At 33.6% G+C, this 20,233-nt stretch overlaps 1 protein-coding gene across 1 annotated transcript; it reads left to right on the top strand.

Moving 5' to 3' along the window:
* Nucleotides 1-1,589: 1,589 nt before the first annotated feature.
* LOC107914941 (uncharacterized) lies at nucleotides 1,590-8,282 on the top strand. Its single transcript, XM_016844008.2, has 10 exons — nucleotides 1,590-1,724; nucleotides 2,161-3,698; nucleotides 3,799-3,933; nucleotides 5,357-5,428; nucleotides 5,648-5,689; nucleotides 5,842-5,931; nucleotides 6,112-6,219; nucleotides 6,299-6,391; nucleotides 6,566-6,642; nucleotides 6,741-8,282. Exons 2-10 carry the CDS (start codon nucleotides 2,289-2,291, stop codon nucleotides 7,804-7,806), a joined length of 3,093 nt encoding a protein of 1,030 aa, XP_016699497.2. The 5' UTR covers nucleotides 1,590-1,724; nucleotides 2,161-2,288; the 3' UTR covers nucleotides 7,807-8,282.
* The last annotated feature ends 11,951 nt before the right edge of the window (nucleotides 8,283-20,233 follow it).

Raw genomic sequence — 20,233 nt, 5'->3', positions numbered from 1 at the left:
TGTTTTTAATTTAATATAATAATATTTCACGTGTTATTATTAATTAGTTTCAAACTATACATTTTATTATTTATTATATATTATTTTAAAATATAAATTTATGTTTTAAATATGTGATTTTCACAAGCATACTTGTGCGATAGAGTTTCTAGTGTATATATAAGACACATAATGATCTTTTAACCATGTTTGTGGAGTTAAAAAACTCCCATCATGTGTGTACCAAACAATTGGATCATTTGGTACATTGACGGTAGAATTTTTTAACTCCACAAGCAGAGTTGAGATTTTATCACATGTCATATATATTTTTTAATTTTTAAATAGGGTCAACTATCTTGTTAGTCACTCTAAATAATGATCTATTTTGGCCACTCAAATATTTTTTAGTTTTTAAATAGGGTCAACTATCTTGTTAGTCACTCTAAATAATGATCTATTTTGGCCACTCAAATATTTTTTAGTTAATTTGGTCACTCCAAAAATAAAATTGATCAAATTGGTCACTACACCATTAAATGGTAATAGAAAGACTAACAATGTACTTTCATGTATTGTTTTATGGTGATTAAATAGGAACAATTCGCTTTAGAGACTAATAGGTAGTTTACCGTAATTTTAGAGTGACTAATGTGAAAATGCGTGGTCAGCATTCCAATACCATTTAACGGTGGAGTAATCAAATTTGATCAATTTTTTTATGGCCAAATTAACAAAAAAAAAATTAAGTGACCAAAATAAGAACAATCCCTTTTTTAGAGTGACTAATGGAGTAGTTTACCCTTTTAAATATAACTTACAATATTCTTATTTATCTACCTACCAATTGTAAAATATCTATTAAAATGTATATAATTATATCTTTTAAGTATTTAGATAAATTTGTAAAGTTTTATAAATAATATGTTTATAAAATAAAACATATTAAACTAAACAATATGTTTAAAAATGCAAAAAAAAACAATATGTTTAAATAAATTTTAAATAAAATTGAAGGATAGTTATTACACAAATATTTGAATAAACGACTTAAGTTTTATTTATCATTGAGGTTAAAAATTACTTTTTAATTTATTCTAATTCATTATTAATACTTTAACATATGAAATATAAATTTTAAATATTTGTAAGTAATTAATATTAATTATTTGTAAAAAAAATATTTTGAATATATAATCTATATTTTAATAATTAAAATATAACAATTATAAATATAAATATATAATTTTATATATTTAAAATAAATTTCAATAGAAAAATAATTATATACTTAATATAAATGTTACATAAAATATATTAGAGTATAAATAAGGGTTAAAAAAACATTTTTGCTTTAAAATTATTTTTGAAAAAGCAAAAGGTAGAAAAAATTGCTTTTGCTTTTGAAAGGAAACTAAAAACATAACTTAAATATAATAATTTAGACTAAATAAGAAAAACATTAATTGCATTTAAATCAATAGAATATAAAATTAAATGGACTAAATTGAATGATAGTTTAGCTTGAAAGCATTTATCAAAGAACTAACCCAAAAATCTAAGGTAAAACAACAATAATAATAATAATAATAATAATAATAATAATAATGGGAGAAAACCCTTCCATCGGACCATTCCTTCCATTCAATTTAGGGATGGCTTATTAATTCAATTTCTAGGTTTTCCAGTATCAACCCAAAGGCAGGGTAGCTCTTCACACCAACTGATCTTGGCTCTGCTTCCAGGTACATCCTTTTTACTTACCTTGTTTTCTTTATTCTTTCTTGGGTCTCTTAGCATTTTCTTCTTGGTTAAAAAAATTGGAATTTGGTTGAAAAATTGATTTGTTTTTTTCGTCTTACTTCATTTTCCCTCTTCTGGGTATTTTTTTATAATTTCGTTTCTTTATTAGAACAGAAGTTTAAAGAGTAGAATTACTGCGTTTCTTTTATTGTTTTAGTTTATCTAAGAAAATGGTTACTAGAAGGCTAAAATGTTTTAAATGGTTGGGGAAAAAAGTTTTTCTTTGTAAAATTTTGATAGGGTTTTTTCAGTAGTTGTTTGTAGCAATGCGTATGGTATGTAGAAGTTTCAAATAGTAAAATAGGTTGCTATTTGTGGATTTCTTATTAACACTGTTAATTTTTTTTCTTCCCATATTTTGTTTTACTCTTTTTGCAGTAAATAAAGAAATTTTGGGTAGATATCAGAATGTGGTAGTGAAGCTTTGTTATGTTATTCGTCTTGGTTATGGGGCTGAGTGCTTAGTGTGTTCTTCTAGTAAATTTGAGAAGTACGATTATAGTTAGATGCTTGGCAAGATGGGCAGATCGAGTCGGCGTAAGGAAAAGCATGAAAAAGTTGGGGAGCTTCCACAACATGATTCCAATGAAGGAACTTCTGCCCGGACTAGGCCTTTCAACTACGATGAGCTTATGTCCAAGAGGAATAGTAAAAAAGTTGATGAAAAAGTTGAAAGTGTCAAAGAAGGAAATACAGAAGTGAGGAAGATAGAAAAGGACAGCCTAATCCATAAAGATTTTAATGTTAACAGATATGATGGAGGAAATGGACATGGCAAGGAATTTTCTGTTGGTCATGAAAGGCACCTATTGGGAGACAGGGAGAAGAGAAGTTCCCGCAAGAAAATAGAGAATGCGGATAGGAGAAACGATAGCATCTCTAAACAGAAAGCTAGGGAGAATCATGAGCCTGAAAGAAGATTGAAGTCTGAAGTGAGAAAAGATACAGATGCTAAGGATGAAAGCAAATATGAGAAACAAACTCATGTGAAGAGAAAAACTGAGAAAACAGCTGGTGGTTCAGAAAATGTATACGCTAAGAAGCATACTAGAGACTTGGTGGAGAGGGATAGGCATGTCAGCAGAAATGAGGGGAAATCTGAGAGAGATGACAAGAGAAAACATCAAACTAGAGATGATGAAGAAAATAGAGAAAGGCATACCACAAAAAGACATGAGACCCGAAAGGGGCATGCTTCAGAAACTAGTGATAGGAAGGAGAAGAAAGAACCATCGAGATCCCATCATGAGGACTCAAACCATAAAAGGAGACGTTCACAGAGCCGAGAGTGTGAGGACAGGCATAGAAGATCTATTTCTCTCTCACCAAGGGTGCACAAGCGTGCATCTCATCATGTGTCAGAGCATGAACTTTCCTCACATGGTGTAAAAGTGAGGTCTGGAAAACATTCTGATGACAGGAACAGAATGGCAAGTAATGGTTCGAGTGGCCACCATAGGCGACATGGTGGGTCCAGTAGTGGTCTTGGTGGCTACTCTCCAAGGAAGAGAAAGACTGAAGCTTCTGTTAGGACACCCTCCCCAGTTCATCGTTCAATGGAGAAGAGAACAGCTAAATGGGATCTTGCACCTGCAGAAACAGAAAATATGGTTTCTGGTTCAGCTTCTACTAATTTACAGGCATCAAGTCAATTGGTTTCCATCAATATGCATGCTATGGTCAATGCTCTTCCTAGTGTTTCAGTGACAGGGAATCCTCTAGTTGTGTCTTCGACCGGCTCTTTATCCTTTGACTCAGTTCAACTAACTGAAGCTACCAGGCCTATGAGAAGGCTTTATGTAGAAAATGTGCCAGCTTCAGCATCTGAGAAAGCTATGATGGAATCCTTCAACAATTTTTTGCTTTCATCTGGCGTTAATCATATCCGTGGAACCAAACCATGCATTAGCTGTATAGTAAGTCTCTGATATATTATTCGAATGGTGTACATTTAACTCTTGTTAGAAATACGAGTGCAAAATGGGAAGATGTCATGTTATGCCTTACAAATTGCAGATACACAAAGGAAAGGGCCAAGCTCTTGTTGAATTCCTTACACCAGAGGATGCTTCGGCAGCTCTTTCTTTTGATGGCAGTACCTTGTCTGGTTCCATTCTCAAAATCAGGCGCCCTAAAGACTTCGTTGAAGTGGTAGTACAAATAAAAACTCTATTTATTTAATATCAGTCTTTCTGGATACTTGTCTTTCTTCTTCTTTTCAGGTTTATACTTTTGTACAGTTTTCTTTCTTGTTTGTTTATATTGAATTTATATATGGACTATCTTTAGGAATCTCTTTTGTGTAACTGCTGATGTGACATTATTAACACTGCAAATGTTTCGGTCAAAACCAAAAAGTATATGACTAGAAGTTTCATGATCAGTTAGTGTTTGTAATTTTTGTTATTGGTGAAGTGACTCATTGGAAAGTTCATGTTCTGTTAAACTAAGTCAGTTGCGCACAATTATATATATTTATATTGGTAGTGTATGGCATGCAGATCATGTTGATTAGATGTTTGCAGTGTTTTTACTTATTTCTTTTTATCGACAGAAGTAATTATGATTTTCCTTTTCCTACAGTTAAGTGTGCAATTCTTAAAATGCTCCTTAAATCAAGTAGTTTTTACAATTCTATTTCTAGGATTTAGAAATACCCTTTTAACCTATGTTTGTGTAAATAGTTTTAAAGGAAAATAAAAGAAGGAAAAAAAAGGAGGGTTAAGGAAATGAAACTATATATGTTTACTTTGTTTGGATAGTTAAAATTAGTAAAAGAAAGTAAAGGAATATTTTCAACCTTTGTTTGGTTATCTTGTGAAAAGAAAAGGAAATGATTGAATATAGTGATTTTTCCAATTCTGTCCTCCTTATAAAATAACTTATGTAAAAGATTATTAGTAAAAATGGTATTTCGCTTCTTAAATGAAATATCACTTTCCTTGTCCTAGCTTTTCCCCCAAATTGGGGTAAATAAAAACTAAGTAACTCAAGGGAAAGCAGCGGATATCTCCCTTTACTTTCACTTGCTTAAATAAAAGAAGTTATCTAAATAAGGGAAAGGGTAATGCTATCCCTTACTTTCTTTCCCCTATTTTACCCCAATCCAAACATTCCAAAAAACTTGACACTTTGGGTATGTGATTGCTGCATGCTGATACATGGGAAGTATATTAAGGTGCCAATTGGCACACCAGTGTGGTGCAATGGGGAGCCCTCCTCGCTACACTGAACCCCTTATTTTACACTGGACCCATGTGCCAAGAGCACCTTTACAACCTGGATAATCTTCAAACTGACGAAGTAGACTAAAAAGTTTCATTTTCATTGTTTCTGTACATCATGGTGCATTTTGCAATTCCGAATGTGTTGTACTTTCAGTCATCAACTAGCCTGGATAATTTTCATATTGTATCCCTCTGTTTATCTAGTCTTAGATAGAATACTTACAACTCAATTAGCGCTTTCTGTTCAGCCAGAAAGATGCTAGTACATTTTTACTGCTTTGCTGTGTCTGAGGTATATTGTGGTTACCATCGTAGCAGGTTTTCAGACAGTTGCTATTTTCATGCAGACTGGTGAACCAGAGAAATCGAAAGCAACAGTGACTACAGTCAATGATGTTGTGGAGGGTTCACATGACAAGGTATGCATCCATAATTTGAGGCTCTTCTACGCTAAGCTTTAATTGACTTGTATTGCTTACCATTAGTCACTACCATTATTTTTCTAATTTATTGATACCCTTCTTTCTTTCCCCCCCATCATATTACCGTATGCTCTTGCTGATGGCATTCTGCCCACTTATACTGTTTTTTGTGGCAATCTTTATATATTATTTCCTTTTGTTGCGGGTTTGGTGCAGATATTCATTGGTGGGATTTCAAAGGCTCTTTCATCTGAAATGGTAATATGATTGTAAAATTCTAAATGCTACTTTGAAATTACCTAGGGCTCTTATATTTCTGCATCATCTTCCTCTTTCTACTAATCATCTTTTTCTTTCTAATTTTCATTTCTAAACTTTTAAACTGACTAGGATTTGTATGCCATGGTCAGTTTGTGGAGATTGCTAATGCCTTCGGTCCTTTGAAGGCATATCACTTTGATAACAATGAGGATCTTCATGAACAATATGCTATTCTCGAGGTAACATGGAGTGTATTTAGATATGATTGGTGCTTGTTTTTATGCAATGAGTGTTGAATCATAGCAGTTGTTCTCCCTACTTATTTACTCGCCTCTATTCTTTTCTTGTTCATTCAATCTTTTATGCATCTAAATGAATCTGACTGCCTAACTTGAACATCTGTTAACGTAAAATATCAGTATGTCGACCAGTCTGTTACTCACAAAGCCTGTGCTGGTCTGAATGGAATGAAGTTGGGAGGGCAAGTAATCACTGCAGTTCAAGCTGTTCTTGATGGTTTTTCCTCGGTACTACACAAGCACCGTTGCTTTTCTTACATTAATTTATATGTAGAGATTTTTACTAACTAGAAGAAATCTGTCCTAGGGAAATGGTGGAGATCGAAATTCCTGTATTATTCCTCAACTTGCGAGGCCGCTTCTTCAGAAGCCTACTCAAGTCCTTAAGCTTAAAAATCTGGTAAAGTATATGGCTTAGGTGTATAGTTATGTGGGTAATGATCTAATGTCTATGTGCAGTAGACAAGTTAGTTTGTAGTCCACTTACTGATGTGGGTGCTTGTGTGTTTTCCTTTCCTTTTTCTGAAAGGAAAACCATAGTCCTTACCGTAATTTTCTTGTTTTTGCTGTTTAGTTCCCAGAGGACTTCTCATCTTTATCTGAGGCGGAGGTGGAAGAAGTACTAGAAGATGTACGGTTAGAGTGTTCCAGGTCTTACAAAAAGCTCCCCATTTGGGTTAATCTGCTTTCATGATCATATTTCTTTATTGGGTTAATCTGAAATATATGTTGAACCATCAACCCTGCAGGTTTGGTACAATCAAATCCGTTAATGTTGTCAAGCATGCGAAGAGTATCATGGCAAATGGAGAAAACAAAATGAATGATAATATGAGGGAAACTGGAACCGGAGAGAAGCTAGCTGATGACGAAATAAATGTTGAAACGGAGACGATGGAAGAAGTCACTTATGGAAACTCTGGACGAACTGCTGTTGTGAACTTTCCGAGTAATTCTTACAAGTTAGTGGCAGGCAATAGTTATAATGATGAGAAACCTGCTGGCAACCTTTTGGACAATGAGTTATGCCGACAAGGTGAGTTTGAAGGTGATATCAATAATGAAGACGTAAACCATGGGAGTTTGGATGATGAACTGTATCCACCAGGGGGGCTTGATAGCAACAGTTCTGCTGGAGCTCAGCTTGATACTGAAATGGCTGTTGAAGATCTGACTTTGGAGATTGTAGGCAAGACAATTTCTCGAGAGGCCCCTAATCCGATTCATACCTCAAAAGAGGAATCAAATTATCATTTTGACAGGAATGCTGATAAAATTAAAAGTGAAGCCATGAATGTTGAGAAGATATCAGTAGTTGAAGAGAATGCAAATCTGGAGGAAGTCAATAGAAAGTTACCTGAAGGTCTTTCAAAGATCGAAGATCCTTCCTTTAAGAGTGAGTCAATAACAAGTTTTCAAGAGATCCCTGCCCAGCTGAATACCCAAAAAGAGGAACCAGACTCTCAAAATGACAAGGTTGCTGATAATATTAAAAGCGAAATCATAAATGTAGACAAGAAATTGGTGCCCAAAGAAGATCTGCAGCAGGAAGTAGGTGCTGGAAAGTTACCAAAAGCTGTAGATGGTTCTGCTGGTAGCACAAGAATGGAATTCGATGCTATTGAGAAGGATGAAAATAGGGAGAAGAACAATTTGAAAAAGATTTTTGAGCCCGGCTATGTTTTTGTTCAGTATAGAAGAACAGAAGCATCATGCACAGCTGCACACTCTATACATGGACGGTTATTTGATAACCGGATTGTGACAGTAGAGTACATCGATCCAAACCTTTACCGGGTGAAATTTCCGGAATAAATTGGATCACTGCAATCGGAGATAAAACTGCTTCACCAAACTTTTAAAACTCCGCTTGTGCTTGTCTTTTAAGTATGTTCTGCATCATCATGCTACATTGGAGTTCTTGATATAATTACAGTCAGCCTATGTGATATGAGACTAGGTAATCTTTCTTTGACTAGCTTGGATTTTGAGTACTTTAATGAAGTTCGATCAGCTTTGACCAGTCTGCAGGGACCATTTGTTGCAATATATGAGGCAGTGGAAAGGGAGAGGAGCTAAAATCATCTGACTAGCTTGGTGATGGTCACTCCAATTATAGACTCATTTTTATTCGACATTACTGTAAAAGTAGATACATTAATGATAGTTAGACATTAGTGTACTATACACTGGTATTTTTGTAGTCTTGTAAGAATAGGGCTACAATCTTGTTTTTTCGCTTGCCCTTTGATCACCATTAATGCAGGGATATCTATGATATTTTTTTATCACATTGCAGATTGTTTTGCTAGTCATGAATACTTGCTAGTTGCAATAACGGAAATTGGCAACCCTGGTTCATTTCAGCTGCATAACTTATGCATATGTATTGAATAAACTTTGTAACTTTTTATGTGTCAAGCATTTCGGTAACATAAAAAAAAAGCACTACAAAATAATTCATTTAATATAATATTTTTCAAAAATAGTACTTAAAGTAAAATATAGTAAATTACATTCAAGGACATTATTCAAGCTCTCGAAATCCTTTCATTTAAAAAAAAAATCATTTAAGACTTATATCATTATTTGATGCCACATGTTTGACTATCACAAAAGAAATGAAGAAAATAGACAAATGGAAAACAAACAAGAAAAGAAACAAAGTCTACTTATTTTATTGAATATAATATCTCAATAGAGACAAGTCTAGGTATTTATACAAGAGATCAGCGGGTATTTTACTAATAAAAGTCATTTTTTTTCAAAATTTACCGAACAACTATTTAATTATTTACCGGAATAGTCCATTTTTCGCGAAATCGCGTCCACGTCAGCGCGATGTCAGGGTACGCACCAGGAAATCGCGTCCACATCAGTGCGACTTGCTGACATGGACGGAAATCGCACCCTAGAGGACGCGATTTGCTGACGTGGCATGAACAGTTTATGTTTTTTAGCTTGAAAAACTTTGAAAGGCCATAACTTTTGGCTCGGTTGTCCGATTGAGACGATTTTTTTTATTTCGAATAACTTTTCGAGATCTACGCGCTGACAAACTGCTTAGAGATGAATAGGGACTAATTTGTAAAGTATAATTTGTTAGTTACGAGTATAGGGACTAAAGTGTAATTATTTCAAAATTAGCATGAAATTTTTGTATTTAAGAATATTTGAATGTTATGGAAGGATGAAATTGAATTTGAATTGAAAAACGAAGCTTAGATTTGAAAATATGACTATTTAGGTTTTAGGGACTAAATTGAATAAAATGGAAAATTTTAGGGAATTTCTCAAAAGTGAAATGAGCTGACTTATACCTATAACAGGATGATATAAGACAATTATGTAAAAAAAGATCTGGTGTTTACTTCAAATAAATAAGAAAAATAATGATTTGAATGTTTCAAAATTCAATTTTAAACCGAAAAAATTGAAATTTAGGGGCAAAAAAGGATCTGTTTGACGAAAACTGCAGCAAACCGCCTTTGGCTGTTTGTCAGCGCGTAGATCTCGAAAATTTATTCGAAATAAAAAAAAAATCGTCTCAATCGGACAACCGAGCGAAAAGTTATGGCCTTTCAAAGTTTTCCAAGCTTAAAAACATAAACTGTTCATCCACGTCAGCAAATCGCGTCCTCGTAGGCGCAATTTGTGTCCACGTAAGCAAATCGCACTGACGGGGACGCGATTTCGCGAAAAATGGCCCATTCCGGTAAATAATCAAAAAATCGGCCCATTTCAGTAAATTTTGAAAAAAACGACTTTTTTTGGTAAATTTCCCGAGATCAGCAACTCCTAAGCTTAGTCAAAGCTATCAAACAATCCTACATTAATTTACTTAGCTAGGTAACTGAAGAAACAGATGACAACCATATTAACACTATAACTAACTATGATTAACTAACAAACTAACCAACTACTAACAGTTTAATAGTCTTAACAGATAACAGTTTGCTAACTCCACTGATTATTCTAATATTCCCCCAGCTACTCTTTTGTTGTTGTTCTTTCTTCAACATTCTCTCATTTGCTGCTCCCTCAAAAGCCTTGCTTTCTACTCGTAGCCTGTGTCTAAACTTGCAAAAGGATTTGCTCGGACAAAAGCTTGGTTAAAACATCTGCAATTTGCTCATGTGCTGGTAACTGTCCAACTACTAATATTCCTACTGCTACCCTTTTTCGAACAGAAAGCAAATCGAGTTCTACATGCTTAAATTTTGACTGAAGAACGGGATTAGCTGAAACAACTGCTCCTAAATTATCACACCACAAGTGAGCTTTATCTTGAACTTGAACTTGTAACTCATGTAACAGTTAGAGGTGTTCAAACGGTTAATTGAATTGAATTTTTGAATCCTTTAATCGTTAACCAAACCGAAATTTATATGTTTTTATTTTTATTTTTGTTAAAACAAATAAAAAATATATATATAAAATGATAATGTTCATTTGACTGAATTAACCGAATTAAAACTACATATAATTTGTATTATTAATTACCCAATTTCAAACCGAATTAACTGATAACGAACATCTAAAAAAATCATTAACTGACCTTCGACCAAATTAAATCGGTTAACTGACTGATTAACCAAATTAGATCTGTTCGGTCAGTTAATTGAACACCCCTGGTAATACTGACTCAAGCCATACAACTTCATCTGTAGCATGTGCCAAGCTCCTATATTCTGCTTCTTAAGTAAAATGAGAAACCACCTGTTGCTTTTTAGAACACCAAGTCACAGGATTGCCTCCAAAGAAAATTCACAACCCTGAAGTGGACCTCCTATCATCAAGATCAGTTCCCCAGTTTGCTTCAACATATCCATCTAAAGACAATCTCTTAGTTGGCCTAAAATGAATACCATAATCAACAATAGCATGTAGGTATCTTAGAATCCTCTTTACAGCTTTGAAATGCAACTCTAGAGGCTATTGCATAAATTGAGAAACTTTGTTAACAACAAATGATATCTTTGGTCTAGTAACAGCAGTGTACTGTAGAGCCCATACTATATTCCTATATTCTAAATCATTCTCAATTAGACTGCCTACCTGAACTGAGAGATTACAAGTGCTCACCATTGGTGTGGGTAAGCCATTTGCCTTATCCAAGTTGCATTTTTTCAACAAATCTAGAATATACTTTCTTTGACTAATGAAAGTTTTCAATATAGTATTCAATAAAACTATTCTAATTTTATTAAGTAAAGAATTGAATTTAAATAGAAAAAAGACTAATAACCTAACTGGAAAATAATTCCCTTATTCTAGTAAACTACTAAAAAATAAAAAAAAATATTCCTAAAAAATCTCAATTGATTATTCTAAGACTTATCTACCTAAATAACTTAAAAAATATCCCCAAATATATGATGCTTCACGTATTTCAACACTTTCCCTCAAGTTGGTGCATATATATCAATCATGCCCAACTTGCTTACAAGAAAATCAAAGCTTGTCTTAGAAAGCTCTTTGGTGAGTATGTCAGTAATCTATTGTTTTGAAGGAACAAATGGCATGCACACTTGGCCTTCTTCGATCTTCTCCTTGATAAAGTGTCTAACAATCTCAATATGTTTAGTTCTGTCATATTAGACTAGGTTGTGAGCAATGCTAATGGCAGCTTTGCTGTCACAGTACAATTTCATTGGTGAAGTTATTGGTTTCCTCAACTCTTCCATAATTCTTTTTAACCATATTATTTCACAAATTCCTTGATCCATTGATCTAAACTTAGCCTCTGCACTACTTCTTGCTACAACACTTTGTTTTCTTCTTTGCCAAGTCACAAGGTTTCCCTAAACAAATGTATAGTACCCTGATGTAGATCTTCTATCTGTTACTGAGCCTACCAATAACTCTTGAAAAGATTTATATTTCATGCATTTAGACCTAGTTAATTGCTTGCACTTAGGTACATTTAGTTGCATTTTAGGACATTTAATTAGTATTTTTATCATTGCATTAAGTGCTTGGATTGTGTTTAAATGCTAGGTATTTTTAATTGCATTTGGAAGGGTTGTGTTTGGTGGTTTGGCAAGTGTAGGATGTGGAGAAAGAAGTAAAGGAATGAAGGTTTACCGGGGTAAAAGGTTGGATAGTTTGCCACCTTGTATGTTGTGGCAATTCCAGGAAGATGACCGAGTCAGCATTCAACGCATACCAGTCTCAGCCCAACTCTACTTGTACCAAAAAAATCTGCCTAAAAAAGAGGAGAAGATAACATGGGCTGTTGGATTTACCCTAGGAAGAAAAACTTACAAAAAGCCAAAGGAGGAAACCTTAAGGAGGGGGAGATCTGTAGGCAAAAATAGAGGGTAGCAGTTGAGTAGAGACGTAAAGAGGAAACTGAAGGACGTCTCTCTCAGCCACTACAGAACACTTTGCTGCTGGATTTTGGATTAGTTTGGCGAAAGCCATTTTCCCAAAGTTTTTCTATTATTTCTTAATATGTTCTCCCGTGAATTGATTTGATTGAAATGATGTTGGATGATATTGTGGTTTTGAATTTTACTTGCCAACCCATGAACTAAATCTCATAGGGTTGGGATTACATGATGAAACCTTTATGTCTTTTTAATGGTTGAAGTATAGATTTGAATTAATTTACTGTTTCATTCAATTGTTTTTATTTCTAAATTGTATGCGTGCAATCCCTAGACATAGACGACTATTCAACATGCCCATAAACTAATCTAATTTTGAAAAGGTTGGATTAGTTGGGCCAAAATTGAATGATATGAACAAGTACTCGACCGATACTTGTAGTAGACTTTAGACATAGAGCAGCGTTCATATGGAAAGAAAACAAAACAGTGCACGATACCACGCTAAAGGATTATAGACATATATCGCTTGAGGCAAGGTAACTTGAGGTTTTGCTCTTGAAAGAAGCAGATCACTTTAGAATTTTTCTGAGTAGTAGATTGAGTATGATTTTGTCGAGGCATTATTCATTCGCATATTATTCACATAATTATTCTCCTAATTGCCATTGCATATTTACTCTTACTTTTCTTGAGCATTTTCTAATATTAGCCAGTACACATTTAGCACGCATTATTATCCCTCTAAATTACCACTACATACTTATCTTTGTTTGCCATAGCAGTAATCATAATTCGTTATAATAAATCACTTTTATACCTAATCCGATCCTTATGAAGACGATCTTACTTATCACTTTATTACTTGATCCAATATGTATACTTACACAATTCGCATATCATATTCACACACGACACCTATCTAGTCTACATTTGTATAAGCTTCAATTCCTCTTTGCCCGGATTTCTTTAAGAATAAGCCCTTGCTGGGTGAACTCTTCAAGTATCTTAAAATTTGAAACACTGCTTCTTCATGTTCCTCCATTGGGGAGTGCATAAATTAACTTACTAAGCTTACTACAAAAGCCATGTCTAACATTGTATGTGATAAGTAGATTAACTTACCAACTAATTTTTGGTACTGCCCTTTATCAACTAATCTTCCTTCTTTATTTCTGAATTTTACATTTGGACCAAATGGTGTGTCAGCTGGGCGGCAACCACTCATCCCATTCTCTTTTAAAAAATCAATCACATATTTTTTTGAGAGACCACAAGACCCTTCTTTGATTGAGCAACTTCCATTCCAAGGAAGTATTTTAAAGGACCCAATTCTTTGATCTCAAACTCCAATGCTAGATGCTCATTGAAATGCCTTATTTCATCCACATCATCTCCTGTAAGAATGATATCATCGACATAAACTATAATAATTGTTATTTTACCTCTTTGTGAGTGTCAGTAGAACATTGTGTGATCAACTTGCCCTTGTGAGTAACCTTATTTTTTTAACAACCTGAGTGAACCGTTCAAACTAAGCTTGAGGAGAACGTTTTAGACCATACAAAGATTTCCTGAGCGTACAGGTAATTCCACTGTTTCCCATGCAACTATTTTTACAAGAGCACGCATCTCCTTTAGAATAGCCCCATTCCAGTCAGGAACCCATAAAACATCTTTCACCTTTTTGGGTATTTCCACAGTATCAAGACATGAAACAAAGGCTAAGAATGTTGAAGACAAAACTTTATAGGACACAAATTTAGACATGATATATTTGACAACATTTCTAACACCTTTTCTTTTAGCAATTGGAATATCTAGATAAGAAAATTCACTGGTCAGATTACGAGTTTTACCTGGACTTTTGACAAGTTCTTGTTGGTCAGATTCTTGGTGTTGAATTTGGTGGATTCTACTTTCTTGATTTTGGTTTCTTCTTGAGTAAACTAACAACTTATTTGTTTGTTCTCTATTATTATGATTAGAATCTACACATTCATACTCTTTTTATTAACAACATTAACATCACTCAAGTCCTTTTTTTAACAACATTAACATCATTAATTTCCGTGGTGATCATAAATTCGCCTTTCCCATTACTTGAATCCCTATGTTGTATATTCCTAGTCTTTTCTTGATCAATTATTGAATCTTCCTTGCTATAATTTTGTCCTTGAATATTAGAATCAAAGTAGGATTGTGTTTCAACAAATGTGACATCCATGGTAACAATAATCTTGCTATCAATTGGATTATAACATTTTTAACCCTTTTTATTAGAAGCATACCCAACAAAGATATTTTTTTCCTCTAGCACGGGCCACAGTTCAAAGCCCGTGACTATCTCACCAAATGCATCCAATGGAGGTTTATTGTTTAGATGGTGATCATTTGGCCCTCAAGAACTGACCCAATTCAGGAAGCTGTTGGAAAAGCCTTTCAGATTGAAGCTTGATTGGCCCAATAATGAAGATATAGCAACTTAGGCTAATTTGGTAACTAATCTTAGAAGATTGAGGGAATCATATCTTGTAAAGATTAGATTAGATTTGATATGACATATTTTATAAATTCCTAAAATCAAGGGATATGGTTAATCTCGTCCGTCGATATAAATGTATCTTAACCGTCGGTTTTGGGGGAGCTCAACTATAAATAGAGAGCCTCCCCCTCATTTGTACTCACTCCATCCATTTTAAACTAAATTCTTAAAAGTAATAGAATTCTAAGAGCATTTACTCAAACACCTTGTGTATGTTCTTTTCTATGGCTTTCTGTTGTTCTTTGTGGCTTCTTTTGGCATAAGTTTGCTTCCACTATTCAAATTGGTGCCTTGGAGGAGTTCTTAAGGAATCCTTACTTGAGTAAAGGCTAACTTAGGCGAGTTTGGATGAATGGATCGCCTAAGGCTGCACGGATTGTGAGACAAAAGATCTAGCCCTGTGACACCAGGATCTAGTTTACCTTAGTTGTAAAGATGAACAAAAACACTATATACAAAAACTCGAAGAGGTAATTTATGATCAATTTAGAGTTAGGAAAGCTATCTTTAAAAAGATTGAAAGAAGCTCTATAGTTTAAAGTTTTACTGAGCATTCTATTAATAAGATATGTAGCCATTAACAAGGCCTCTCCCCAAAGATAACGTGGTGTTTGACTAGTGAACATGAAGGCTCTAGTTACATCCAAAAGATGGTGATTTTTCTTTTATGTAATCTCATTCTGTTGTGGAGTATTTCTACAAGAGCTTTGGTAGACTATTCCATGTTTGGTTAACAAACCGCTTAATTGGTCACTAAAATATTCCTTACCATTGTCACTCTAAAATATTTTTTATTTTCACACCAAATTGTGTTTTCAACATAGCATAAAAAGAATGAAACATATTTTTAACTCTAGACTTATCTTTTAATAAAAACACCAACAAATGCGAGTATGATCATTAATAAATTTGACAAACTAATGTTTTCTTGAAAAAGTTGAGACTCTTAAAGGTCCCCAAACATCATTATGAATTAACAAAAAAGGTTTGAAAGCTTTATATTTTTAAGGTGGAAAGAATGACCGATTATGTTTAGCCTATTCACAAAATTCACAGTGATATGAATAAGGGTTTTTATTCTTAAATAGATTAGGTAACAAATTTTTTAAATAGTAAAAATTAGGGTTTTCGGGCCTATAATGCCAAATCATAACCTTATCAAAACTAGAAACACAGTTTAAACATAGAGTAGTTTTTGGTTGACTTAGATGGCCGTCATCAATAAAGTAAATTCCACCATATTCTTTAGCACGACCAATCATCCTCTGCAAGACCATGTCTTGAAATTTACACATAGAGGAGTCAAATATAACACGACAATTCGAAGACTTGAATAATTTACTAATAGAGATGAGATTACAAACTAGATTTGAAACATGTAAAACCAAGAAAGGTGAAATTTTAATAGTTCCTTTCCTAGTTATTGTCAAGAACGACCCATCTTCTACTTTGATCTTTTTGTTTCCTACACAAGGTCTGTAAGTTGAGAAAAGGAAATGGCTGTTAGTTATGTGATCACTAGCGCTAGAATCAATAATCCACGTTTTTGTTTTACAAGGCTTGGCACTAAAAAACCAGAAGAATCAATACCTGATTGAGCAAAGGAGAAAGAAAGAATATTGGATGAGTTAGGAATAGATGAATTCATCCAAAACTGTGGTGATTGAAAAAGTTTTGTGTAGATGCTCTAATTGTTTCATAGTGAATAGAGACCCTTTCAAAGAACTTTGCTGCTCACGATTTTCATTAGTCATTTGGAAAGCTCTGCTATCCACATTTTGTGAACCACAACCATTGCCACTCTTCTTTCTCCCATTCGTCGGTTTTTCATAAAGCTTCCAACACGTTTCTTAAGTGTGCCAATTTTTTTTGTAGTGGTCGCACCAAAATTTCTTCTTTTTTTCATTGACATCATCATTTTTAATAGTCAAAAGAGCAAAATTATCATCGTTAGCTTCAAATCCAAGCCTTAACATTACTTCTCTCCTAATATCCTCTCTTCTAACCTCAAAAAAAAAAATCTCACGGAGTGTTGGAAGAGATTTTTCCCTAGAATCCGAGATCTCACTTTATCTAATTCTTTATTTAAACCAACCAAAAATAAATAAGCTCGCTCATTCTCTTCTTTTTTCATAACTTTTACATTATCTCAAGGACACCCCCATTCATCATTATAACATTAGTCTAGTTCTTTCCAAAGAGATATTTCCAAAGTTCTATTTTTAACTCAAAGATCCGTGAAGCATTTTTTAAATTTGAATAGGTGTCGTTCACAATGTCCCAAACATATTTAACAGTCGAGAGAAAAAGAAATGGTTTACCTATGGATGCTTCCATGGAATTAATAAGCCACACAATTATCATAGAGTTTTCTAAACTCTACATGCTCATCCTTGGATCGCCCACCTATGGTTGCTTGACTTCTATAGTTTAATGACGTAGCTTATCACGCCCATCAATTGCTAACTTCACGGACTGCGACCATTCGAAGTAATTCTTTCCATTTAGCTTGTGAGATTTAGCTAAAAAGAGAGGTAAGATGCCTCTATCCCTTGAGTCATTTCACTTTCGGTAGTTGTTCTAACGGTAGAACTTTCTATCTCCGTTTGCTTGCTGAATCTCTTATCTCCAGTGAAAGCTATTTTAACCATGGTGTTACTAGATATTTAACCTAGCTCTGATACCATGAAAGTTTTCAAGAGATTATTCAATAAAATTTTTCTAATTTTATTAAGTAAAGAACTGAATTTAAATAGAAAAAAGACTCATAACCTAACTGAGAAATAAGTCTATTATTCTAGTAAACTACTAAAAATAAAAAAAATTCTTAAAAAATCTCAATTGATTATTCTTATATTTATCTACCTAAATAACTTAGAAAATATCCTAAAATATATGGGGCTTCATGTATTTCAACAACTAAGAAACACACCTCCAATAGATGAGTAAGTGACGTTGAGGCTAAAAAAATAACTCAATCTTCTCAAATTCTTAAGAGAGAACTGTTGATTAAAAGTCTAAACAAACTAGTTAATATACTTATCACTACTCCCTGTAATGATTATATCATCCACATACACTAAAACATAAATTGCCAAATCAGAAGTAACCTTGATGCATCAGCCTTTGATAAAAAAAATCCTTGTAAAATAAAAAAACTCTTTCAACTTGTCAAACCATGCCCTTGGAGCCTGCTTGAGTCCATACAAAGCTTTCTTAAGCTTACATACTAACCTTTGATCCCCATTACTGCACTTGAACCTAGGCGATTGTTCCATATAAATGTCTTCAACTAAATCACCATTAAGAAAAGCATTCTTATATCTACTTGCCTTAAAGATCACTTTTTTGTTATTGCAAGTGTCAAAATGACCCTAATTGTAGCTAGTTTGACTACAGGACTAAATGATCCTTGATAGTTAAAATCAACATTTTGCAAGTAACTTTGAACTACCAATTTGGACTTATACCTTTCTACAGAATCATCAACATGTCTTTTCACCTTAAATATCCAATTACATCCAACAGACTTCCTGTTTGTAGGCAAAGGTACAAGCTCCCATGTGTTGTTTTTAATTGAAGCATCATATTCCTGTTATGTTGCTTTTGTCCATTCTATACTTTGAAAAGCCTCTTCTATTTTAGTAGGTTTAGCTTCAGCCATAGCTGCGACTAAAGCCTTGGGTACTTTTGGTTTAAAAATACCATTCTTAGATCTAGTTAACATAGGATGAACAATAGATCTTGCTTGAGCAGTGGAAGCTATTTCATTAACCCTCAAATTATCAACTGATTGTACCTCATCATTACACAACTTACATTTATCAAATTTAGTAGAAGACACTATTTCATCTTGTTGATCACTTTAAGTAGCCAAACTTCATTCTGAGACACTTTAGTTACACTAAGAACATGCTTTTAGTCAATTTTTAAACCTTCAAAATGTTCAGATTGTTGGAAAAATCCCAGTTTGGAAATGATTTTCTTGCATAGCGGAAAATTAAAATTTTAAAAACTAACTCAGATTGTGATATTTATAGAAATAAACCTTAGACCGGATTCATACCTATGTTTTAGGATAAACAAATCTTTGATGTTTTCTAGTTTCCAACCAAATGATCTTCTTCGCTATTCTCGTACCATGAACTGCTTCGAGTGTGGGCTCGAACCAATTAAATTGAAGTACAAAACTAGAAAAAGTTTTCTCTTCTTTTGAGGTGAAAATAAAAATTCTCTCTTCTTTAATAGAAACCAGTGAAATTGTTATTCTGAAAAAATATATATGTAAAATTTGAGAATAAAATCTCTATATTTTTTGGGAGAATAACAATCTCTCAAAGTTGTGTAAATAGCTGTACCAGTGCCATTTATTTATAGGAAGAGAAGGTAAAACCCTTGTTGAGTTGTAATGGTTTAATTCAAATAGAAAAACAACATCCTACTTAGATTAGGAGAGGGTGCACGACACACCCTAGTATTCCTACTAGGGTCATCGCCCCTTTCATGTTACATGAGGGGTTTAGGGCCTCTCTCACATCGGGTTCAATTACGAGTACTTATTGGGCCTTTTTGACCTAGTACTTTGTAATGTGATCCAACCCAATTCAGTTTTTCTATTTCCCAAAATAAACGTTAATATTTATATATAAAAAAATTTCTCATCCCTATTTTACCCCTAACAAAATTTTGATCATTTTACCCCTGGTAAAATTTTAACAATTTTACCCCTGGTAAAATTTCAAGAAAATATGTTTAATATTTCACAACTCAACATGTTTAGAATGATCAAATAGTTTATTTTCATTTTCGGGCTTCAAAACAGTCTAAAAACATAAATTAATTCTTCCAATCATTTTTTAAGTAATCCATATAGGATTATAAATTTTCATTTCCATTTTTAGAAACCTACATTCATTTTCAAATGATTTCATTTCTTGAATGTTTCCCATTTCTATTTTTCTATTCATTTCGTTCATTTCTCTAATTAAACATGCAATTCATTTTCAGTTTCAACGAGCTAGCGGAGGGACCGATTGGACATTTGTAGTTTGAGGCTCAAATGATTTATAATTAAGTTCTGACTTTTCAACTATTAATTATAAAATCATTTAGTCATGAAGTCTTTCCACTATAGTATCGTGATTGGGCTCTTCCCAATGACATACCATTACAAAAGTAAGTACTCAGTGCTCGTCCGATGACCTTATCATTAGTGTGTTACCCTCATAGGATATCCTTAATCTTTTTGGGATAATATTCATTCTCTCAATATGATCTTATTTTATCTCATGGTAACCATTACATATTTCTTCATGAAAAAGTAGTGATCAAGCCATCCATCACAAAGATGGATGACCCATGGCCA

The sequence above is a fragment of the Gossypium hirsutum genome, chromosome D10 (genome assembly GCF_007990345.1).
Source record: "Gossypium hirsutum isolate 1008001.06 chromosome D10, Gossypium_hirsutum_v2.1, whole genome shotgun sequence".
In the NCBI taxonomy this organism is placed as follows: domain Eukaryota; kingdom Viridiplantae; phylum Streptophyta; class Magnoliopsida; order Malvales; family Malvaceae; genus Gossypium; species Gossypium hirsutum.
Note: the sequence above shows the minus strand (reverse complement) of the source record. Positions and strands in the feature narration are given on the sequence as shown.